Source organism: Gopherus evgoodei, chromosome 9 (genome assembly GCF_007399415.2).
Source record: "Gopherus evgoodei ecotype Sinaloan lineage chromosome 9, rGopEvg1_v1.p, whole genome shotgun sequence".
NCBI classification, from domain to species: Eukaryota; Metazoa; Chordata; order Testudines; family Testudinidae; genus Gopherus; species Gopherus evgoodei.
Window position 1 is genome coordinate 62,112,481 of NC_044330.1, and position 26,223 is coordinate 62,138,703.

The 26,223-nt window shown below is 45.4% G+C and overlaps 1 protein-coding gene across 5 annotated transcripts in view; it reads left to right on the forward strand.

The window, feature by feature from the left end:
* Positions 1–26,223, forward strand: part of LOC115657517 (probable E3 ubiquitin-protein ligase MID2) — a 401,900-nt gene that overhangs the window by 295,759 nt on the left and 79,918 nt on the right. For 4 of the 5 annotated variants that reach the window (XM_030575451.1, XM_030575455.1, XM_030575456.1 and 1 more), the window contains exons 5-7: positions 17,015–17,163; positions 18,567–18,694; positions 20,364–20,507. In XM_030575451.1, coding sequence (XP_030431311.1) covers positions 17,015–17,163; positions 18,567–18,694; positions 20,364–20,507 — 421 coding nt within the window. Of the gene's footprint in view, positions 1–17,014; positions 17,164–18,566; positions 18,695–20,363; positions 20,516–26,223 lie in introns of those variants that run through there. The other variant, XM_030575457.1, reaches the window with a different exon arrangement.

Sequence of the window (26,223 nt, forward strand, 5' to 3'; positions counted from 1 at the left end):
CAGTAACTAATAATGTAACCTGTACCTTATTGCAATACACTCCCTCCTATGCTATTAATGTCAATGCCTCTTAAAAGTATCTAAAATTAGTTAAAGATATACAACCAACAAATGTAATATAGTACTACACCAAAAAAAATGTATGAAAATATCAATAAACTGTAATTAATACAACACTAAAAATTGTCAAATTTACATTACCCTTATCCAGTTTCCAGATCACCTCTACATACCCAAATTGCTCACAAGGGGCTGCCATTAAATTAGCACAACAAAGGGCCTGGATTATTTCCTCTAAAAAAAAAACACTTAACTAAATCCCTATAAAATAGGGCCAATAGCGCAGCAGCCATTTAAAATATTTTTAAAAGCCAAAAACATAATAAAAAATCAGGCCAACTATAAAAGGCCACTAGCCTTATTTCTAAAGCTCAGCAAACCCAAGTACAAACTAAAGTTGGTAAGTTATATGTTATTTCCACCCTTAGTTCTATAACCCAAAAGTTACTAACAAAACTGGTATTAAATATCACTAAGGTTAAAAAGGCATTGCAGTAAAATCTAGTATGTTTAAAAATTCAAAATTTCCTAAATATCCAGCTAATGGCCATTCAAAGTAATCTTAAGCACCAAACTTGGCCCACTGTCCTTACAAACACATCAAAAGTACCATCTAATCTGTGGTCATAAAAACATATTTAAAGACTTTCTAAGTAAATGTGTAAACATTCACAGTGCTCCTTCCAAGCATTTAAACCAGTTAGGGGGGTGTGGGCTCCCACATACCAAATCCTGACAGGTCCATAAAAAAAATGCATATAAAACTAAATTATTCACCAAAACATCTAAAAAATTAAACCACCTGGTATACCTAACTAATTTATAGTCAGTGCCCCTAAAATAACACCTAATATTTTAAATAAAAATAAAAAGTCAATAAACATTTGGCTGTTAAAACCCCTAAAGCTTCAGTGTATCCATAAACTAAAGCCAAAAAAAGTTGTCACTGTTCATAATAATGTTTGCTAAAAAAGTAAAAAACAAAAAACTATCCTAACTAAACACCTACTTTTTCAAGCTAATAATAGCTGTGTGTATGTTAAAACCACCACATTGCAAAATATACATTTTAATCTCATTACCACTGCAGGCAATCATATTGTTTATTGGCCTGCAAATAAAATTTTGCAAGTAGCCCTAAGTTTCCAAATACCCTTTAATTAAACCAGCTTAGTATCGAATCAATTTCAAAATTTGCTTTCATTGTTACCAAAGGTTCAAAAAATCTCTAAAATATAAGGGCAAATTCACATACTTCAAAATATATATCAAACTAAAAAAAATGCCTTTCATACAGTTTATAAAGTGTCTATTTTATGTACTAAGTATAATGTATTGTGCTTTGTAACCAAAACTGTACAACAACCTCATCATATTATTGCTATGAAAATGTTATTGCTTACATTGCTGTTAGTTAGTTTAAAATAGTTATTGTTGTTGTAAAAAACATAATACTAGTAATACCTTTCATGTCCATGCTAATCATGCATAATCATTACATCCAGTAAAAACTCCTAAGGTTAAAACATCTAATGTAAAATCAAAAATCCATAACTTAATGCAAATAAAAATTTAAAAATATCTGTTGTACTAAAAGTGCAAAAGGAGGAAGTGTGGAAATAGGAAAAAAATTAACAAAAATTTGTAGGGAATCTCAATGCATGTCAGTCTGTTAGCAAGAGTCAGGCTAGCAGTTAACAAAGGTTAGGCCAGCTATAACCCTAATAACACAAAACTTGTAAAAGCAAAAATGGTGTAAGGCAAGTAAAAAAAAAACTGTATAAAAAGTTGTCACAACCTTGCACTAATAACCAAATATGTAAACTGGCATCTTCTAAAAGTAAAAAAAATAAAATAGCAAAATAGCCTATGTATAAACAAAATGCAGCTATTGCTTATTATTGTCTGTATTATTGCTTGTTATTGTCTATAACAAAGGTATAAATGCTTGCTGTAATTTTTTACCTGTTAAAAAACCTGTCTGGAACTGGGCAACCCTGTGTCCTAGGACACTCCCTCCCTCTATTGCAATTGCTAAAAAACTAATAAAGTATTTAATTTTGCTGCACCCAAACAAAAAAGCAAAAACTAAGTTTTTCTCCAAAAGGGTTGTGCCAGGGCAGTTCTTGCTAATATTTCCCTCACCCAGCTCAGTCTAGCCTCAGGCCTAGGCTTGGCAAGGGCACTGTGGAGTGGCTCCATTCCTGTCCCTGAAGGGTGTTTCGAGTGACGGCTTGTTTAACACATGGGCTCTCTCCGACGGGATGTCCCTGAGTCCATCCTCTCACCCCATCTGATCACTGTGCATATGAGGCCCTCTGGCCAGCTGGGGAATTTACAGTGCTTCCACTATGCTGATGGCACTCAGCACGGGTCCATCTCATCTGCTGTGGTTGGTGCAAGAAGATGACTTGCTTGTTGTCTGAATGAGGTTGGTGCTGGGATGAAAGCCAATGAGCAGGATGAGATGAGATGAGATTAAGGGGGCTGTTGGTAGGTTGGGGGAAACAGCTGGAAGAGATGGCAAGATGATATCTGCACCTGCCACTTGTCCAACAGGTTCACAGTTTGGGTGTCAGGTTAGATCCTCAGGTGCAGATGGATGCACAGGTGACATCTGCACTCAGAGTGCTGTGTTTATCTGAGCTTGGTAAGGGTGATCTTTTCTTCAGCTGCGAGGACCTTCCTACCTTGATTCAGGTCTCCAGATTCAGTAGTGTTCTCTGTTTGCCAGAAACTGGGAGTGGATGACAGAGGCTGGATCACCCAATAATTTCCCTATTCTGTTCATTCCTTCTGAAGCACCTGGCATTGCCACTGTCAGAAGACAGGACACTGGGCTAGATGGACCATTGGTCTAACCCATTATGGCCATTCTTATGTTCTTTAAGTGAGGTAACACCTTGGAACCATTCAGAAGTTTAAACTAGGGCTGTCAAGTGATTAAAAAAATTAACCACGATTAATCGCACTGATAAAAAATAATAGAATACCATTTATTTAAATATTTTTGGATGTTTTCTACATTTTCAAATATATTGATTTCTATTACAACACAGAAAACAAAGTGTACAGTGCTCACTTTATATTTATTCTATTACAAATATTTGCATTGTAAAAAAACAAAAGAAATATCATTTTTCAGTTCACCTAATACAAGTACAATAGTGCAGTCTCTTTACCATGAAAGTTGAACTTACAAATGTAGAATTATGTACATAAAATAGCTGCATTCAAAAATAAAACAATGTAAAACTTTAGAGCTTACAAGCCCACTCAGTCCTACTTCTTGTTCAGCCAATCACTCAAACAAATAAGTTTATTTACATTTACAGGAGATAATGCTGCCTGCTTCTTGTCCACAGTGTCACCTGAAAGTGAGAACAGGCATTCGCATGACACTGTTGTAGCCAACGTTGCAAGATGTTTACATGCCATATGCTCTTAAGATTCATATGTCCTTTCAGGCCTCAACCACCATTCCAAAGGACATGCATCCATACTGATGGGTTCTGCTTGATAACAATCCAAAGCAATGCTGACTGACACATGTTCATTTTCATTATCTGAGTCATAAGCCACCAGCAGAAGGTCAATTTTCTATTTTGGTAGTTTGGGTTCTGTAGTTTCAGCATTGGAGTGTTTTTCTTTTAAGACTTCTGAAAGTATGCTCTCTACACCTTGTCCCTCTCAGATTTTGAAAGTCACTTCAGATTCTTAAACCTTGAGTCAAGTGCTGTAGCTATCTTTAGAAATCTCACATTGGTACCTTTTTTGCATTTTATGAGATTTGTAGTGAAAGTGTTCTTAAAACGAACAACATGTGCTGGGTCATCATCTGAGACTGCTATAACATGAAATATATGGCAGAATGTGGGGAGAACAGACCAGGAGACAAGCAATTATCTCCCAAGAAGTTGAGTCACAAATTTCATTATTGTGTTATTTTTTTAACGAGCATCATCAGCACGGTAGCATGTCCTCTGGAATGGAAGCTGAAGCATGAAGGAGCATACAAATGTTTAGCATATCTGGTATGTAAATACCTTCAATGCCGACTACAACAGTGCCATGTGAACGCCTGTTCTCACTTTCTAGTGACATTGTAAATAAAGAAGCAGGCAGCATTATCTCCTGTAAATGTAAACAAACTTGTTTGTTTGAGCAATTGGCTGAACAAGAACTAGGACTGAGTGGACTTGTAGGCTCTAAAGTTTTACATTGTTTTGTTTTTGAGTGCAGTTATGTAAGAAAAAAAATCTACATTTGTAAGTTGCACTTTCACAATAAAGACATTTCACTACAGTACTTGAGGTGAATTGAAAAATACTGTTACTTTAGTTTATCATTTTTACAGTGCATATATTTGTAATAAAAATAATACAAAGTGAGCACTGTATACTTTTTATTCTGTGTTGTAATTGAAATCAAAATTTGAAAATGTAGAAAAACATCCACAAATATTTAATAAATTTCAATTGGTATTCTATTGTTTAACAGTGTGATTAAAACTGTGATTAATCACGGTTAATTTTTGTACTCACGATTAATTTTTTTGAGTTAATCATGTGAGTTAACTGCGATTAATAGCCCTAGTTTGAACTTGTGTAAACTCTCCCTACCCTTCTATTCAGCAGCAAGCGCTTACACTTCCAGTTAAGTCAGTGTGCGATGGAGTTCACAATGTGCCTTTTCACCTGTATAAAGCTGTTTGTCTGGTTATCCGAGAGCCCCAGCAATCTCCTGGTGGGAATGGGTTGCAGTTTGGGTCAGTAGAGGTGCTCAAAGCAAGAGTCCCCTCACTTTAAAACAGAGTGGTTTGGCAACAGGAGTCTTGAGGCAGGAATTCACTTCCGCCTTGATCCATAACTACTAGGGTAAGATGGCCTTTTGGGTGCATCTCATGGTGCATCTGTTTCCTGGGGCATTTGCTGAGGGGAAGCAGTGTGCCACGTGTGAGAGTTTCGTTGGTAGTTGGTTTGAGAGTTAGCTGTTCTTGGAGCTAGTTTGTTATATTTTTGGACTGTTTGTGATAAATACCTGTGAAAGGACAAGGGCTGCTTGGGGTAGGAGCTGCAAAGTGATCCAAAGTGACGTGAAGTGCCGTTTCCGTCGGTCACCTGTCGATGTTGCCATGTGAGCATGGCGGTGGTGTCAAAAAGGGGATTAGTGTGATGTTTAATTGTAAAGCGCTGACAATGTTGACAGTTTTGAGAGAGTGACTCAAGTATTCTCCCTGTCTCCCTGTCAGCTCCAAAGACTCCGGCTCTTGTTTCTTGTCAGATTTCTGAAGCACAGACAGGGGTTTCAAGCTGACAGGATGCTCCGGGGCAGTGGCTTTGACACAGGAACTGACAAGTGGAAAGCTCTGGGAGCTGCTGTAATGTGGGCTTTGGGGAGTTCTGTAAAATATGTCTCTCTAGTTAAAATAGAAAAATGTAACAAAATAATAGTAGGGCAGAAAACTCACCTGGGAGGGAGACTAATGGTGCATAGGAATGGGCATGTGATGTATATCTGCTGTGTACCAATATGCATGCAGATGTGTGTGTATACCTGTGTATGGTAAGACATCTGCTGGTGTGATAATAGGAGTGTGTGAGTCCACATGCCATTGGGTGTATGGGTATGCATGTGCACATGTGCCTTTTTCATTAGGACTGTGGGTGTGCATAAGGGTGCATGTGCATGTGTGTCTGCACACTTGAGTATGTGTAAAACATATAAGTGAGAGAAAATATCAACCTCCTTGGTCGTATTGTCACAAACTGAGGTGCAGCTAGAGAGATGCATTGATGAGATCACCATAGAGCTAAAGGAGAAGTTGTCTCTCCCCTACCTGCCCCCCCACAGAATTGATCATAGAATCATAGAATAATAGTACACTGGGGGCGGGGTGTGTGGACCGATCTAAGTTACACAACTTCAGCTGCATGAATAATGTAGCTGAAGTTGATGTACTTAGTCGATTTACAATATTAAGGAGTCCAAGTCAGTATCGGTGAAGCGGATAAGTACATGGGTGGGATGCGTCCCTTGGTCCGTCAGGGAAGGGAGTGGGTGATTTCCCTGGTCGGTGGTCTCGGTTACTCGGTGTGGTATTGGCAGTGTCTGGTTATGTGTTCGGTATAAATGTCTCTGGACCACCTGATGGCGTCGGACACCATGAGCTGTCTCATGAACCGGGCGTAGTGTTGACCGACACTGCACACTCTCAGAACCAGATCGTTGCGAGAGTCCCACAAGCCCAAGGCTCCCACGATCAGGGCATGTACCTAGACTTCATAGCCCTGGGCTCCCAGGGTCTCGGCCAGTGGGGCGTACTTCGACTCCATCCATGCTCGGGCCTCGTGGAAGGCTGGTAACCGGTTTTCGAAAGGCACCATGACGTCTACCAGGAGGACCTTCTTCTTTTCTGCGTCCGTCACAACGATGTTGGGTCGCAGTCGGCTGTCTGTCCTGGGGATGGCGGAGTCCAGGGTGATCTTCCCCAGGGACGGCGGGATGGCTTTCACCAACTGGTTCTGGATGGTGTTGTGGCACTGCTGCCAGGCTCCGGAGTGCTGCTTACAACCAAACAGGACATGCAGCAGGAGTCGACAAGTACATCAAGTACATGCGGTTAGTCGACAAGAGAGTGCTCGGGGGTCGATTTATCGTGTCTAGACTAGACACGATAAATCAACCCTTGCTGGATCGATCGCTGCCTGCCAATCCAGTGGGTAGTATAGACATACCCATAGAATATCAGGATTGGAAGGGACCTCAGGAGGTCATCTAGTCCAACCCCCTGCTCAAAGCAAGACCAATCCCCAACTAAATCATCCCAGCCAGGGCTTCATCAAGCCTGACCTTAAAAACCAGTAAGGAAGGAGATTCCACCACCTGCCTAGGTAACCCATTCCAATGCTTCACCACCCTCCTAGTGAAAATGTTTTTCCTAACATCCAACCTAAACCCTCCCCCACTGGAACTTGAGACCTTTTCTCCTTGTTCTGTCATCTGCTACCACTGAGAACAGTCTAGATCCATCCTCTTTGGAACCCCCTTTCAGGTAGTTGAAAGCAGCTATCAAATTCCCCCCTCACTCTTCTCTTCTGGAGACTAAATAATCCCAGTTCCCTCACCTTCTCCTCATAAGTCATGTGCTCCAGCCCCCTAATCATTTTTGTTGCCCTCCACTGGACTCTTTCCAATTTTTCCACATCCTTCTTGTAGTGTGGGGCCCAAAACTGGACAAGTACTCCAGATGAGGCCTCACCAATGTCGAATAGAGGGGAATGATCACGTCCCTCATTCTGCTGGCAATGCCTCTACTTATACAGCCCAAAATGCCGTTAACCTTTTTAGCAACAAGGGCACACTGTCGACTCATATCCAGCTTCTCGTCCACTGTAACGCCTAAGTCCTTTTCTGCTGAACTGCTGCCTACCCATTCGGTTCCTAGTCTGTAGCAGTGAATGGGATTCTTCCATCCTAAATGCAGGACTCTGTACTTGTCCTTGTTGAACCTCATCCGATTTCTTTTGGCTCAATCCTCTAATTTATCTAGGTCCCTCTGTATCCTATCTCTACCCTCCTCTACCACTCCTCTCAGTATCTACCACTCCTCTCAGTTTAGTGTCACCTGCAGACTTGCTGAGGGTGCAGTCCATCCAGGGCTGGCGGTACCATTTAGGCGACCTAGGCAATGGCCTAAGGCGCCAGAATTTTTGGGGGGCGCTATTTTGCCGGAGAGGCGGCCCGCAGGTCCGGTGGACCTACCACAGTCATGCCGGCAGATGGTCTGCTGCTGGAAAGGCTCCAGTGGAGCTGCCGCAGTCATTTTGGTGGACGGTGTGCTGGTCTAAAGGCTCCAGCGGACCTACCACAGTCATGCCTGCGGCAGGTCCACCAGAGCCTTTAGACCAGCGGACCGCCCACCGGCATCACTGTGGCAGCTCCACTGGAGCCTTTCCAGCAGCGGACCGTCCGCTGGCATGACTGCAGTAGGTCCACCGGACCTGCGAGTGGCAGCAAAATGGCCGTCCGCCTAGGGCGTCAGAAACCCTGGCGCCGCTCCTGAGTACATCCCATCATCCAGATCATTAATGAAGATATTGAACAAAACTGGCCCCAGGACCGACCCTTGGGGCACTCCGCTTGATCCTGGCTGCCAACTAGACATGGAGCCATTGATCACTACTCATTGAGCCCAACGATCTAGCCAGCTTTCCATCCACCGTATAGTCCATTCATCCAGCCCATACTTCTTTAACTTGCTGGCAAGAATACCGTGGGAGACTGTATCAAAAGCTTTGCTAAAGTCAAGGAATGACATGTTCACTGCTTTCCCCTCATTCACAGAGCCAGTTATCTCATCATAGAAGGCAATTAGATTAATCAGGCATGATTTGCCCTTCGTGAATCCATGCTGACTATTCCTGATCACTTTCCTCTCCTTGGAGTGCAGCAGGACTGATTCCTTGAGGACCTGCTCTATGATTTTTCCAGGGACTGAGGTGAGGCTGACTGGCCTGTAGTTCCCTGGATCCTCCTTCTTCCCTTTTTTAAAGATGGGCACCACATTAGCCTTTTTCCAGTCATCCGGGACGTCCCCTGATCGCCATGAGTTTTCAAAGATAATGGCCAATGGCTCTGCAATCACATGATCTGTGATTTGATCTTTGATGATCTGGTTTATTGAAAATACATTTGTGTGATGCCTTTCTGCTGAGCAGTGCTGTGCGGGAAGCGGAGGAGGTGTGTCAGCGTGGGTCTGAGCTCCGAGAGACAGGGTTTATTACTGCAGGGGGCCTGTTGTTTTAAACACACATACTACCATTGACAATACCTTTGGAAATACACTTCCCATCATCTGGGTGTGCATACTTAGGATCTGCTGTGCTCAGGAACATGACAGGGGTTTTGTCTTGTGGGGTGTGTGTGTGTGTAACTGTGTCCCATCAGCAGGATGTAGTGTTGTTGTAGCTGTGTTGGTCCCAGGATATTAGAGAAACAAGCATGGGCAGAGTTGAGGGAGGATGGGGGCATTGCCCCTCCCCCCCAAAACTGCAAACCTGAGGCAGGTGCGGAATTCCTCCCCCACCCCACTCACACAGTAGTAGTATAGTTAGAATAGTTAAGTGTGCTCGGATCGAGGCATGCCCCATGCCGTGGGTTTTAAGTAGTGCGACACCTGTAAAAGGCCTATGCGCATGAGTGACCCGCACACGGACTGTTTGCACTGTCTGGGGGAAATCCACCTCAGTGACTGCTGCAAAATTTGCAGATACTTTAAGCCTCAGACCAAGAAGGAGAGGAACATACAGCTCCAAGCCATTTTGATGAAGTTGGCTCTGACCCCAACACCGCTGCACCACTCCGAGTTGGCACTGAGCACTGCTGCATCAATGCACGGCTATCCAACAGTGCCCTGCAACAGTCAGCACCACTTCCTGTCCACAGGGCACTCTAAAAAGGCAAAGAAGAAGTCTTCCCCACCTAGGCACCAGGTCAAGACTGGGGGAGAGACTAGAACGATGTTGGGCAGCTCTCAATCTCCATCAATCTCACGGCCTCCGACTGAAGTCGAGCTGAGCAGCCCAGCCCCCTCCAAGCCGACCTTCCTGGACGCCAGTGGTCACATTCAGGTGCCCTCCACTCTGGAGACCCTGCAGGCTGCTCGAGACATTATGTCTCTACCGGTACCAGTTGCACCGACGCCAGCGGCTCTCCAGTTCAGAGGTGAAGTTACGCAGTGTTATGGGCTCCTGCACAACATAAAAGACTCTTGGTCTCTATGTCCTGGCCGCAGCCAGGACCAAATTCAAACTGCAGCAGGCCCCCAGTCAGGCCACCCACTCCAGATATGAGCCCCCTTATAAAAAAAATCAAGGGACTATAAAAAGTGCCCACAACGGCAATCTCGGCCTGCACCCCAGCCTGGGCCCTTTAAGGGCAAGCAGGCAGGTAAGCACCAGTTTTGATGGGATGCCCAGGGATGACTTACCAGTTTGTATCAGGGATCCACCCGACCTTCCCTTCTCCAACTGCCTATGTACTTTCCTCCCGGAGTGGTCGCTGCTCAGCTTGGACCGATGGGTCCTCAACAGCATCTGCTGGGGCTATACTCTCCATTTTCTTTCTACACCGCGCACCCACCCTCCTCCCTGTCCCTCTTCAGGGACCCCTCTCACAGAGCTTACTCGAGCAAGAGGTGAGACAGCTCCTTCACTTAGGATCTGGCAGAGTTCAGATACAAGGAGTACTACTCCCACTATTTCCTTATCCTGAAGGCCAAAGGGGGGCTCAGGCCCATCCTGGACCTGTGAGGCCTGAACCACTACATGGTAAAGCTCAGGTTTTGCATGATCTCTCTGGCCTCCATTATCCCCTCCCTGGATCTAGGAGACTGGTACACCACCCTCGATCTATAGGACACGTACTTCCACATTCATATATTCAAGGACAGGAGCAGTACCAGTTCACTGTCCTCCTGTTTGGCCTATTGACAGTTCCCAGAGTCTTCACAAAGTATATGTCTGTGGTAGCGGCCTACCTCGGGCATCGGAGGGTCCAGATCTTTCCTTACCTCGATGACTGGCTGGTCAAAGGCAGCTCCAGGGCACAGGTACAGGATCTTGTAACACTCCTCCTGTCCACGTGCACCACACTGGGGCTGCTGGTAAACAACACCAAGTCCACACTGGTATCGGTGCAACGCATAGAGTTCATTGGTGCAATTCTGGATGTGACATCGGCCAGAGCCTCTCTCCCACCGGACAGATTCGAAACCTTAAGGGAGCTCATTGCCATGGTCATGAGGTTTTCCATGATGACTGCCAGAGCATGCCTTCAACTCCTGGGTCATATATTGGCATACACATACATGGTTTGTCACACCAGACTCAGGATGCAGCCCCTTCAGCTCTGGTTGGCTTTGGTATTCTCCCAGTCCAGAGACAGGATGGACAAAGATCTCACTGTGCCCAAACCTGTGCTAGCCTCCCTCTGCTGGTGATCCACCCCAGGGAACATGCTCCAAGGAGTCCCGTTCAGGGCCCAGCCCCCAACCATAGAGTTGGAGTCCGATGCATCGGACTTGGGATGAGGAGTCCATGTGGGAAACCTCCAGACCCAAGGTCTGTGGTCCACGCAGAAACTAGCCCTGCATATAAATGTCAAGGAGCTCAGGGCGGTTCATCTAGCCTGTGTGGCCTTTTGCTCGTGCCTAGCAGGCAGAGTGGTCAGAGTTCTCACAGATAACACAGCCTCGATGTTCTACATCAACAGGCAAGGTGGAGCCCACTCCCCAGCCCTCTGCCAGGAAGCCCTTAGACTGTGGGACTTCTGTGTAGCCCACGATATCTACTTGGAAGCCCCCCACTTACCGGGCATCCAAAACTCTCGGGCAGATCGGCTGAGCCAGGACTTCTCCTCTCAGCACGAATGGTCACTGCATCCAGAGATGGTACACAGGATTTTCCAAACATGGGGCACTCCCCAAGTGGACCTCTTTGCTACCCGGCAGAACCACCAGTGTCCCCGTTTCTGCTTCAGGGGAGGGTTGGGCCTGGGCACAATCTCCAATGCCTTACTCCAGTCCTGGTCAGGTCAGCTTTTTACAACATGGTTTTACAAAAGGTAGATTGTGCCAAACCAACCTGATCTCCTTATTTGAGAAGGTAACAGATTTTCTAGACAAAGGAAACGCAATGGATCTAATTTACCTCGATTTCAGTAAGGCATTTGACACGGTTCCACATGGGGAATTACTAGTTAAATTGGAAAAGATGGGGGTCAGTATGAAAATTGAAAATTGGATAAGGAACTGGTTAAAGGGGAGACTACAACGGGTCGTATTGAAAGGTGAACTGTCAGGCTGGAAGGAGGTTACTAGTGGAGTTCCTCAGGGATCAGTTTTGGGGCCAATCTTATTCAACCTTTTTATTACTGACCTTGGCACAAAAAGCGGGAATGTGATAATAAAGTTTGTGGATGACACAAACCTGGGAGGTATTGCTAACACAGAGAAGGACAGGGATATCATACAGAAAGATCTGGGTGACCTTGTAAACTGGAATAATAGTAATAGGATGAAATTTAATAGTGAAAAGTGCAAGGTCATGCATTTAGGGATTAATAACAAGAATTTTAGTTATAAATTGGGGACACATCAGTTGGAAGTAACAGAGGAGAAGGACCTCGGAGTATTGGTTGATCACAGGATGACTATGAGCCGCCAATGTGATATGGCCATTAAAAAAGCTAATGCAGTTTTAGGATGCATCAGGCGAGGTATTTCCAGCAAAGATAAAGAGGTGTTAGTACCATTATACAAGGCACTGGTGAGACCTCATCTGGAACACTGTGTGCAGTTCTGGTCCTCCATGTTTAAGAAGGATGAACTTAAACTGGAACAGGTTCAGAGACGGGCTACTAGGGTGATCTGAGGAATGGAAAACCTGTCTTATGAAAGGAGACTGAAAGAGCTTGGCTTGTTTAGCTAACCAAAAGAAGGTTGAGGGGGGATATGATGGCTCTTTATAAATATATCAGCGGGATTAATATTAGGGAGGGAGAGGAATTATTTAAGCTTAATACCAATGTGGACACAAGAACAAATGGATATAAACTGGACACTAGGAAGTTTAGACTTGAAATTAAATGAAGGTTTCTAACCGTTAGAGGAGTGAAGTTCTGGAACAGCCTTCCAAGGGGAGTAGTGGGGGTAAAAGACATATCTGGCTTTAAGACTAAGCTTGATAAGTTTATGGAGGGGATGGTATGATGGGATAGCCTAATTAATTTTGGTAATTGATCATGCCAGGCCTACCTGTCAAAATGGTCTCGGTTTTCCCAGTGGGCTGCAGATTGGGGTGTCTCACCAGTGGCTGCTCCGATCCAGCTTGTACTAGATTTCCTCCTTCATCTCTGAGCCCACGGCCTAGCGCCCTTGTCTGTCATGGTGCATCTGGCAGCCATATCGGCCTTCCACCCGCCAGTGCAGGGCCACATGATATGCCATGACCGGTCGATTCCTTAAAGGGTTTGGATCTCCTCTTTCCTTATGATAGACCCCCAGTCCCTCAGTGGTACCTGAACTTGCTGCTGGCCAGGCTAACTGAGCCTCCATTTGAGCTGCTTGCTACATGCTCCTGGTCACACCTCTCATTGGAAATAGCCTTTCTTGTGGTGATCACTTCTACTAGATGGGTCTCGAAGCTCTGGGCCCTGAGTGCTGAACCCCCGTACATAGTGTTCCGTAAGGATAAGGTCCAGCTCCGCTCACACCCTTCGTTCCTTCCTAAGATGGTCTCCACCTACCATATGGGTCAGGACATTTTCCTGGCGATGCTCTGTCCCAAGTCCCATGCATCCAGTGAGAAGAACCGCCTCCACATTCTAGATGTGAGACAGACTCTGGCCTTTTACCTGGAATGTACAAAACCGTTCAGGAAGTTTTCGCAGCTGTTCATCACCGTGACCGAATGCATGAAGGTCAGCCAATCTCCACTCAGCAGCTCTCCAACTGGATCACTTCATATATCCATAATTGTTACGACCTGGCGGGAGTTCCCCCGCCACTGATTGTGAGGGCACACTCGACTATGGCGCAGGCCTCATCGGCTGCCTTTCTGGCTCATTTCCTTATTCAAGACATTTGTAGGGCTGCCACATGGTCGTCGGTCCACACGTTCACCTCTCATTATGTGATCATCTCCCAGACTAGGGAGGACGCCGGGTTTGGCAAGGCAGTGCTCCATCCCGAGTGTCTGTGAACTCCTGCCCACCTCCAACAGATATAGCTTGGAATCACCTATTGTGGAATGCACATGAGCAATCACTCAAAAAAGAAAAATCAGTTACCTTTTCCGTAACTGGTGTTCTTCGAGACGGGTTGCTCAAGTCCATTCCACATCCCGCCCTCCTTCCCCTCTATCAGAGTTGTCTGGAAAAAAGGAACTGAGGGTGAGGGGAGCTCACAGCACCCCTTACACCGTGCCATAGAGGCGTCACTCCAGGGGTTGCTAGGGGTGCTCCTCTATGGGTACTGCTAAGAGAAAAACTTCCGGCACCAGTGCACGTAGTGACCATGCACACCTACTATGGAATGGACGTGAGCAACACATCTTGAAGAACACCAGTTACGGAAAGGATAACTGTCTTTTCCTGTCTCTAGCACCCAGACACCCAGCTCCCAATTGGATCCAAACCCCAAATAAATCTGTTTTACTCTGTATAAAGCTTAAGCCATTTACAACTAATTGTCCTAGCTGATGGGAGCCATCAAAATTCCAAACCACCATTAATGGCCCACACTTTGCCTAATTACAATAGGACCTCAGAGTTATATTTCATATTTCTAGTTTCAGATACAAGAATGATACATTTATACTAATAGGATGACCACACTCTGTAGATTATAAGCTTTGTAATGACACCTTACAAGAGACCTCTTGCATGAAGCATGTTCCAGTTACATTATATTCACACTCATTAGCATATTTTCATAAAATCATATGGAGTGTATTGTCACACATGCCACTGGGGACAGAGCAGTGCATTCATCAAAGTGGTGTCCCCATCTGATACCAGTCAAAATCACATTTGGTTTTGTCTCAGTACTGGGTGGGGTGCAGACATTACTAAAGCAGGACTGGCCTGCCTCGGCTGTGGGTTCAAAGAGAAAGTTCTGCCCAAATTTTTTTCTCTAATGAGGACAAAAATGAAAGCAGCCAAGCGCCCGTGCTTGTTTGCTCTGGTGATTTCCAGGCGGTCCTTCTCCTTGATCACTCATGCTAAGTAAGGCACTGCATGGGGCATTTTATCAAGGCAGGATGGCTTGGCAGTGGGAGTGGGATGGGGGAGCCTTTCCCATCTAGGTTGGTGGTTCCCATGCATCTGTGGTTAGCAGCGACTGAAAGTTCTTGCCCCCTGACCGCTACTTCACCTATGGTAGCACATTGCACTCAAGCATTTGATGGGACAGTGCCCACATCTGATCACCTGGGGCACTGAGCAGCATCCTTATGAGCAGCCTTATCAGAGGCCACGTGTAAGCGAATGCCCTCTCATGCTTAGACGGGTCTCTGAGGTCATGGTTGGGGCATATAGGCTACAGCAGGTTGAGGGAGGCTGGAGGCACTTCTAGCCATGCTGCACCCATACTGTGAATAGCGGACTTCAGTCTCTAGGCTTGTTAGTTCCCTAGCACCAAATGCACCATAGCTGCAGCCATCTCAGTGCCCTGAGACATCCACATACGCTTCAAACGTGGCCTTACAAAAATTAGGGACTGGCATACTTTCCTGGCCAGATGGGCAGCAAATGGCAATCCTGGTTTTCATGAGGAGACAGTTTGAATCTGCCCTTGAGAATAAAGCTGTTTTCATGAAGATTTACCATTCTGGGTACCATGTAGGTGGCTGGTTCCTTGGGTGAGTGCACTTATTGCAGCTAGAATTTCTCCACTAAAGGAATGTGTGTCATATTAGGGCACTGGAGTGGGTAGAAGAACCAATTACCTCACCTAACACATTGCAGATCTCAACATCATTCCGTAGGAGGCCCTCTCCTGAGCACAGTCCTGAGGAGTTCTGAGAACTTCAATATGACATTTCCTTGAGTATGGACTTCGGGATTTGACACCATAAGAAACACTGGTCATTCTGGTTTCATGGTGAACTCCACTGTCACAAGATGCAGTCAGTTTTCTCACCATGCTTTGCTGAAGAAAAATCAGAGAGATGATACCACAGAACTTCAAATAGCAGTGCTGTGAATTTTTGGTTTATCATGTGTTATCTTAAACAGCCAATAAACACACTTTAGAAATTCCCTGCAGAAAAAGCTGAATTGTTGGCCATTTTTCTCTGACAGTACTGAATTTCTTCTGATCTGAACTTTGGCTAGGGCAGAGTATGACTTCCAAAATGCAGCAAAGACTTTGAAGCAGGGAATGGTGACAAGTTAATTGTCATCCTGTTACTTAGAAATGGTCTTCCTGATATCCGAAGGCAGCTTGGTGCAGAGTGGGGCTGACTGCTTTTGAGATGTCTGTCATTCTTTGTGCATGCTTGTGTCTGATCATGTTTACAGCTGGTTGAGTTTGCATCTCATTCCAGGTGTCGCAGCTTACTTCTCCATCCCATGTTATTGCCACATCTCACCCCCCTGGGTTGCAGTTATGAAACTATCTGTGGCTGAAACTGTAATGCTTTCTGAGTGCAAGTCTGAGCTGTGCACTGACTGAGCTGCTCTACAGAAGTGTGAGGTTTCCTTGTACTGTTCTGACCTGCTTTCAGAAAGGAGATTTGTCCCTAAACTAGGGCCAACTCAAAAAGGGGGTTACATGAATGTCTCATTTTTTTGTGCTAAAGTAAAGGGAATGAGGTGAGATTTAAGCCCTCAGAGTTTGAAAATGTGAAAAGTGAAGAGCAGCTGCATCACTTTTGATCGCACAAGCCTTTAGAGCAACCAAAAACCTTTTTCCCAGGGTTTCAGTCTGAAAATGTGAAAAGTGAAGAGCAGCTGCATCACTTTTGATCGCACAAGCCTTTAGAGCAACCAAAAACCTTTTTCCCAGGGTTTCAGTCTGTCTGTTCTGTAATCTAAATGAACATAGAGAGTGAACCTTTAAATGCTTCTTAACTCTCTTTTCCACAACAAGCTGTTTGGCTGGGAGGGGCTGGAGCACAAGGCTCTGGCAGAGTTTTACTCCTGCTGACTTTTGTTGAGAAGCCTCCTCTGCTAGGACCAGTGCTTTCTCCTTTGGTTTTAAAGCAATGCCTTTGATGTGCTCACAGGGCACTGCAGAGGATAAGCTATTGTGGCAGTCTCTCCGTCAGCCTTGTCCTAAACAAGGCAGCTTTAGCCAGTTGATTAATAAGCCCAATTCCCAGGGCTCTGTGCCGATCTCCTTCAAGTGCTGTTTTCTGTTTTTTGTTTCCCCTCTGCTCCTCTCTCCAAGGTTATGAAGCTGAGGAAGCTGGCCCAGCAAGTAGCTAACTGTCGGCAGTGCCTGGAGCGCTCTACGGTCCTCATCAATCAAGCAGAACATATCCTGAAAGAGAATGACCATGCACGGTTCCTGCAGACTGCCAGGAATGTGGCTGAGAGGTGGGCTTGCTAGGTGTTACTGGCCAGCCAGCTTGGGTTTAAATCCCCAGTAGAAAATGGTGCATGTGTTTTTTAGAGTGGTAGAAAAAATAGCTGTCTCAGCAGTTCTGAGCACAGAACCCCCCCGGAAGTTCATTTATCCTGTGAGATTTTTCCCTCAATGTTGCCTGTTTTCTGAACTATCTTTATCTATTTACTAAGCCTCACAGCCACAGAAGTGGTGCTCACAAAGAGTACTCTTAGAATATCAGGGTTGGAAGGGGCCTCAGGAAGTCATCTAGTCCAACCCCCTGCCCAGAGCATGACTAATCCCCAGACAGATTTTTTACCCAGTTCCCTAAGTGGTCCCGTCAAGGATTGAACTCACAACCCTGTGTTTAAGCAGGCCAATGCTCAAACCACTGAGCTATCCCTCCCCCCTCTTGCCAGCTATCAAAGTGCTTTACAGTGGCACAGCATGCAGCATCACACAGGGCCACCAGCAAATCGTATGACAGGTACAGGGATTTGAGAATGGCCCGTGAGAGTAATAGACGAAACATTGAAAGAATGATGGCTCTAGGGTTCATCTGCTGAATAATTATTGGTCATGGTTACCTCCCTTTCAGTTCCACTAGTAGTGGTGTCAGCTGTCCTCTGGGCTGAAACACCAGGGATTGAACTGAGGACCTCCAGAGCTAAACCGTACAACCTGCTACTGTGTGAGCTAGAGTCAGGTTCTTTAACCAGGGCTGTAACTGACTCATAACCTCTGTTACATACATTCACTAGTGGGTATAGACAGGGCCCCAGGAGATTACTGGGTATTCCAATCCAACCCTGTTTAGAGGTGACCTGCACAACTCAGTGCTGAAAGCACTGGTGGGTGCTGGTGCTCTAAGTCACACCATTGCAGCCACATGTGGAGATGCAACAGTGGCAAATATTAGCAGAAATGTCCTAGTGCAGAGAAGGCCTGTGAGAATTTTCACTAGGGATCGTATCAGGTGCGGGGTGCCATTCACCCTGGGATCGCGAATGTCCAGCTGGGACAATGGGAGGCAAGTCGTTCAGAAGGTGAACATGAAGTGTGAATGGGAGCATGTTCTTCCTTGGAGGAACAGGCAGCGCTGTCGTTTAGGTAGCCCTGTCTAGCCCAGCGTAATGTTTTTGATTGTTTCAAAGAGCAAAAGGAGAATGCTTCTGTCACTAAGAACAACAACAAAAGCAAACAAAGCCACCAGGCCCTTCCACAGGGGCTTGCTGCTTTGCTTCTCCAGAGGAGCCTGCTTTGGGTGGTGGTTTTCCTCCTGGCATGTTACATTACTGCAAGACTGTTTGCACCTTTTTAATCAGCAATCTAACTGCCGGCTGGGTTGTCCAAACACCCCTAATGTATATTGATGCTCTTTTCTTTCTTTCAGGGTCGCCATGGCAACTGCATCCTCTCAAGTGCTGATACCAGATATCAATTTTAACGATGCCTTTGAAAACTTTGCTTTAGATTTTTCCAGAGAAAAGAAACTGCTGGAGGGGCTGGATTATCTAACAGGTGTGTGCTGATCCTGCTTTCCTAACACACTCTGTAACCTTCTTTGTCCTCTCAGATGAGGTGGAAAATATTTTAATATCAATTACATTGTAAGTTGTTCTAGTCTTTTAAAATTCTTCTTGATGCTGCGGGCAAAATCAGTACTTGGTCCTGCTAGTGAAGGCAGGGGGCTGAACTCGGTGACCTTTTGGGATCCCTTCCAGTTCTATGAGATAGGTATATCTATCTATCTATCTATCTATCTATCTATATAATGGAGTGGCTCAGTCATCAGTCCTTGGGCTTTTGGTGTTCAGGCATGTTCTTAGGGTAGCTGTTTCTGAAATCTGTTACAATTCTCTTCCCTTTCTGCAAAACCTCTGAGTCACGCTCTCATCCCCTGGCTTGAGTACAGCATCCTTCTCCTCGGACCCTTCCCTTCACCCACATCACTTCTGTCCAGTCATTTGCTATGACCACCTTCCTTTTGACCATGTAACCACCCCATCCCACTTTAAATCCTTCTCATGGTTCCCCTATTTCCACCCCATCCAGTTGAAGTGTCTCACTTCCAAGCACCTTCATAGTTCTGTCCCTTCATATCTGCTCTCATCACATTGGCTGCTATCTCCTGCTTCCCCTTTCCCATCTCCTCTGCTCCACCAGTGGTGCTGACATCCACCGCTTTGCTGAATGCTGGGAATGCCCTCTCTGAAAAAATCCCTGGCGCCTCCTTCTTCAAATCCCACTTCCTGCCATGCTGCCCACAGGAAATGAGCAGCCAATAGTATATTTGAAAAAAAACATGTAATACATTCAACGTGTAATATATAGGTTAGTATTTCCTCTTTGCTGCCCTTTGTATGTGTCTTGAAGCCTTAAATTGAAAGCTCTTTTGGATGGGGATCATGTCAACCCTTGGGTTCAGACAGCACCTAGCACATTGGGTCTCTGATCCAGATTTGGGTCTCTGGGTGTGACAGTAATACACATAAGAATAAAGGGTATACCATAATGCAAGTAAATAGCAATGAAGGGCTACTCCCGTCCTGATGTGCTGCAGTCCTTTTTGACGGATTTTCTTCCACATTTGAAGAAAGTGGGAGAAAAGCTTCCCATGTAGTGTATGGTATCTGCAGAGGGCATAGCCATGCTGCCATGGCCACACTGCTATGTTGAGCATGCTAGCTCCGCTCAAGCTATCCTGGGTACATCTACTTGGACTGGGAATTACTTCACCCAACTGCCCTATAGATATACCTGTGTTTCTTAACAAGGCTACTTAAAGCCACTGAGGAGACAAATGTACCAGAGAAGCTAACTGATCTTTGGGTCCATCTATCAGATTTTCAAGCAGATAATATGAGGAGAAATGTCATCTGTGTCCAGAACATTTATCAGATAAAAAGTTGTTAAAAAATCAGTGCCAACCAGAGGCGAGGCTTTAATTAGCGGCCTAAGCCTTCAATGTGACCACATTAATAATTGTCTCCTAGCCTTGTCCCTGATGCCCCAGCCCTTCCAGGAGCCTCCATTTTACTCCAGCAGTCACTCAACAACACATAGAATTGTTTTTTCTGTGCAGTGTCTGTGCTCCCTCCATATAGAGGCTGTCTCCATTATGAGGTGTCACCCAAGTGGATATGAAAACCCCTTATTATCTCTACATTGTCATCTGTCGCCCATGCAGCACCCAATCCACCATCTGTCCGAGAGGAACTTTGTACAGCTTCCCATGACACCATTACAGTCCATTGGATCTCGGAGGATGAGTTCAGTGTCAGCTCCTATGAGCTCCAGTACACCATCTTTACCGGACAGGCCAACTTCATCAGTAAGTAGCCATTTGCTTGCGGTGAATGCAGTGTTGCAGTGAAGAAAGTAAAGAGGGCATCACCAGGGATCACAGTCCAGTCTGGCAGAAAAGATGCCATCGGTCAATGTCAGGAAGGGTTCAAGGGCTACAGTAGCATCGCAGTTCCCATATCAACTTGCCAGGAACCTTGAGAGCTGTTTAACCCCCAAAATTAGTTTTGGTTAGAAACAAAATTTTGCAAAACTCAAGCACAGGAGAAAATTTAGCTCCGTTTTTGTTTTTTGGGGGTATTTTTGGAAGTCTGGTGAAAACAGCATATGGTTGTGATTGCTCCCTTCCCCTATGGCATTTGCAGCCCAGCCTTGCCACAAAGGGCTTATGCACGAGCACCAACAAGGGGAACTGGCCAATCAATTTTCATTTTCCAAGTTCAGCAAAACAGGAAAAGTAAACCATCAGTGTTACCGAGACAAAAGTAAATGAGGTTTCCCCTAAGGATTGCCATTTGAGAATGAAGATGGGGTTAACAATCCAGGCATCTTGTTTTCTTAATGGGAATTTTAGCTTGACTGTCTTTTTAAAGTGTTCTCTGCATCCTGTTTGTACATGGGTTCTGTGCAGGTATCCAGTGTCTGTGGGGGATGGGGAGGAGAGCACTTTAAAGAGGATTCCCTGCAATTTTCACCTTCCTCCCTCGAGGCTCTGCACCTGGACCACTGGTCTTTGGCTGAGGAGAGCTGCATGAACACTTTCCACCGAGAGCGGGCTCTAGATTGACACAGTGTGTTCTGCCCACCCCCCAAAGCCCACTCCTTGGGGACTGAATGTTTTGCCACCTCCCAAGCACCCCACTTCCTGTCAGACTGGGGCCCAAACTTGGGACCTAAACCTAGACCTCTCACAGCTTGGTGCAGGGCACTGGGGTTGCTAACCCACAGCAGTCTCTGCTGATTTACCATTAATACTGCTAACACTTTGCACTCAAACACCTATCAGTGAGGAATGGTTTACCTGCCCCGCTGAGGAAGGCAAGTATCAGCCCCCTGTTATGCATGGGGAAGCTGGCATTGAGGGGAAGTCAATTGCCCAAGGCCATGTAGGTAAACAGTGGAAGAGCTGAGGTTGGCGTCTGAGTTGCTCTCTCCGATGCTCAGTCCTTTAGACGGCAGCACCCTGTGACAGTCTATAACAAAGAACTCGCCATCCTGTTGGCTACTGATTTAATCAAAGTGCAGCAAGATAACAGAAGTTCATTTTCCGTCATTACTTTTGTGAGGCCCCAGGACATATATATTCCATTGCACTGGGGCTTGGTCACTCCCCATTCTTCCCGGCCCATGTCCTATTTGGGTAGCATAAATAAACCATGAAAGCTTTGTGCTCTGGCACTTAGCAAGCTGGCTTGCCCAGGAGACATGGGAGTTTGGAGGACGCTGTGAGACGTGTCTCAGGGCAGTAATCGAAATGATTAAGGAGCAGAGAGGAACTTTGAAGTGCAGTTTGTTAACTCTGTGCTTTGGGGGTCCGGAACTGAATTGTTTTGTGCTGCACTGAGCATCCAACATCCTTCAGTTCACTGAAGCATCCTCAGCATTAGCAGATCTAATTTGTCTGGTGGCTGGTCATTCGGGTAGCTACCAAGAGACACGTGCCTAGCAACACGCTCACATAATTCCCTAGGATTATACAAATAGGACAAGCTGGTGCTCAGCGAGCTGCAGGCTAAAAATGAAATTTGTTTTATTTATTCCCCACAACAATACCAAGAGAAGTCTCTAGGTAATTCATTCAGAAAATGCCTGTTTGCTTGGCCAGCGATAAGATTAAAGGAATGTGCCTGTCGGCACCTAATCACTTAGTAAATGGGCTGTGGTCAAATGGTGAGGAATCATCAGTGTGCGCTTCAGTTCCCACCTCATCAGCAAAGATTCAGGGCTTGGCTACACTCGAAACTCCAAAGCGCTGCCGCAGGAGCGCTCCCGCGGCAGCGCTTTGAAGTGCGAGTGTGGTCGCAGTGCCTGTGCTGGGAGAGAGCTCTCCCAGCGCTGCAGGTACTCCACCTCCCCGTGGAGATTAGCTTGCAGCGCTGGGAGCCGCGCTCCCCGCGCTGGGGCACTGTTAACACTGGTGCTTTGCAGCGCTGTAACTTGCTGCACTCAGGGGTGTGTTTTTTCACACCCCTGAGTGAGAAAGTTGCAGCGCTGTAAAGCACCAGTGTAGCCAAGGCCTGGGACAGCAGTGAATGCTGGCTCTCACATGGCAGTAGGCTTAATGCTGTGTTAAGGGCCATCTTTACAAGGATTCCACAGGGTTGTAGCCACCCCCAGCCTTGTTGTTAGAGCAAATGGAGTGACAACTATTTTCATTTGTAACTCATCCCTAACCATCTGTTCTGGGTCGAAAAATTTGGAAAGCAGCACCGCAGCCTGGCTGGGATCTCCTTGAACATGAACTCCTGGTTGTGTTCTAACCAAATATTTTGTGGTCTTGCGGTTGTTGACATATTTTATGTAATTCACCCAAACTTGTCATATTTATCCCTACCCTGTTTTTATACCCTGTTTTATGCCCAGTAATGAGAAAGAGAAGGCTTGTCCCCTCTACACATGCTAGACACACGCTGTGCTTAGATAATAATTAAATCAGAGGTTTTTTTGTTTTTTAGTCTGAAAAATATTTTCATAGTATATATAACAAATGGCTCCCATGACTCAGGAAGTTCATAATGGGATACGAAGTCTTTCATGGGGTTTATTGTTATGTATTTGCATGGCACAATAGGTGGACGTGGGGCTATTCAACTTCTGAACATGAGAGAAGGCAGGCTTGTGAATAGAAGTATGTTAAAAAGACATTTTGTGCCCCAGGACATCACTTTTTGCAGTGAATAAGGACCAAGGGTGGGGACACAGCAACAGAAAAGGGAAGAAGAGAACCCCACCCTAAATTCTGGGAAGGGGATGCTGCCTTTGGACACCATTGTTTTGTTGAGACAGTAGATCATCTGTGCTGATTTGTTCTGAATATTTCATCTGTTACTGCTGTCCTAAACTAGAGGGTCAAGAGCTGGATATACTGTAAATATATTAGCACTGGAACAGAGGTCAATGGTGGGGAGATCAAGTCCTGCCCAAAAAGCTAGTAACCCAGTCTACATCGGACATTAGTACAGCACCTTAGCTTGCCATGCAGTAACCTCCTATGTGGACACTGCTACAGCGCACTAAAATATGTGTAGTGTGCTGTGACGGACTGCTGTGTGAAGCGGGAGCATGCCATCAATGTTGTCATCATCTGATGGCTGTCCACTGGCTAGTGAGAAATAATTTGGGGGCTCATGGTCCCACTGCATACAGCCCAGTTGTGCTGCAGTTGTAGTCAGGGGAGCAGGTTGGAGCCCCTAGTGAACACTACACAAGTCACAAAACCAGGCATTACAAATGGCACCAAGTCCCCTCGTTGGCAGCCTCAACAGAGAAGCCAAGGACTGAAGAAGCCATTGAAAGATAACCCCGGAGCTGTGTGCTGCATGCCAGTGGAATGTCAACAGACTTTTCCAGCCACTGCCGCTGCAGGACCTGCTCTGAGGTTGGCCCAAAATAGATTGTCCTCTAGAGCTGTCAGTCCAGCACCTTTCCCTAGCATTGCAATCACATAATTTAGTTTTTTCTCTGATCTCGCCGATTTTACCCTCTAGTCTCGGACATCTGCCTCTGATTTTGGAGTACCTTGCTCACCTGCATGGTGGGGTGTGTACTAGGATTGGTCTATTACTGCTCATCTTTGTCTCTTGTGTAACAATCTCTGCCTAGCAGCAAAGCGGTGGTTGTATTTTTTTCCCTAGCATCTCGCAGCACCCATGCTAGCCCTGGTCAAACAAAATCAGACAGCACAAAGGAACATCAGAAAAGGCAAATCTGGGCTGGTGGTTGTTCTGATCAGGCTCCAGATACAGCAAGTCTGCTGTTTAAAATAAGTTTATTTATTATTTCAAAGTTTACATCTGATATTAGCTAATATTAGAACAAAACTCCAGTCACTAGTCAGAATTTCTTCAGAGTTTAGAAATCAGCTGAAGTCTTGGTGATAAAGCAATATGCAAATTGCCTTGATGTTAAAATTTAACAAACGTGCTAAACATCTACTTGATTCCCCTGCCCCAAGTTAAGAATATCAAACAAGGTATTGCCAGCTCTTTGCTAGCACCGTTGATTATCATTAAGTAGACTCAGTAAATTACAGACTGAGGAGACCAGAGATTCAAAACTGTGGTTGAGATGACTTGTCTTCAGTATCTATTTACTCTTGGTCATTATTCATCATCAGAGATGATCAAAAACTTGATTGTAAACAAAGAAAATGTCATTCTTTTGATTTTTACAGATGTGTAGGATAAGTGGCAAAAGCACAGAGCCTTTAAAGCCAAGGGCTGTTGATTCTGCCCTCAGACACAGTGATTCGTTTCTCCAGTAGCTGGACTCATCCTCATGGCATGAGGGAATATGTGAATTTTCTCATTTTAGAGCACTGCCTCCCTCCCCTTTCAAATATGATGTGAAAAATTAGTACAGTCTGAAGAAACAGATACAAAGTTCCCATGACAGTTTGTGGAGTTGGTTTTGAGAGGGCTCTGGTGAAGGTCCCTCTCTTGATATCAGAAGTATTATGCATGTTCAAATGGGAAATTAAGCAATAACCACTTAGCTACATGATCCCTTTCCTCCTTCAGGAAGGTATAATGCCTGGGCAATAAGAGCCATTCATACATTTCCAGAATGTCCACATTTCTTTGTAACAGAAGCACTGACCAGTGGTTTAGCACTTGCTTCTTTAGTCTCTTGAACATCTGTCTAAGGCACCTCACAATTGTTAATGTCTTTACCCTGACCCACCTTTCTGAGGCAGGGCAGTGCTGTTATGCCCATTTTACAGATGGAGAAGTGAGGCACAGAAAGTGACTTGTCCAGGGTCATGCAGGGGGTCTGTGGCGGAGCTGGGAATTGAACTCAGCTCCCCCAAGCTACTGTGCTAGCCATTGGGCCAGCCTTCCTCTCAATAACTTGTTTTCCAGCAGATATTATTTCCTCTTCCAAGTCAGGTCATTTTAAAGCTTCCGTATATTCACATATATTCAGGGCTGTTCTAAAGAGGATGGTGGACAATTGGTTTCCATGTCCACTGAGGGTAGGATAAGAAGGAATCAACTTAGTTTGCAGCAAGGGAGATTTAGGATAACATTAGGAAAAACTTGGAATCCCAGTCACTGGAGGTTTTCAGGAACAGGTGAGACAAACATGTCAGGCATGGTATAGGTTTACTTGGCTTGCCTCAGCAAAGGCGACTGGACTCTTGAGGTACTTCCAGCACTACATTTTTATGATTCTGTACTGAATTTGTTCTCCAAAGAATCAGAATGGGTCTCTGACCTGACTGTTACAGAGAAGGTATTTTTCTTCACTGCAGCTTACACGCTGAGGTTGATGCCAAAGGCGTAGAATCTGGTCTTTCCCCTGATAACTGAGCTGTGTGGAGGAGGGAGGATGTGACAGGGACTGTGAGAGGAACGAGTGTCTCTGATTCAAACACTCTGACCCAAGTTCCTCAGTGAGACTCAGCGGCAGGAAACTTTTGTCTCAGGCTATTTCTAGAGTTTCCTTTGGCTGCACGGTGATGACCAGCGGGTGAGAAAAGTGTCTCCTAACACAGGGGAGAAGGAGAAACAATGTTATAAGAA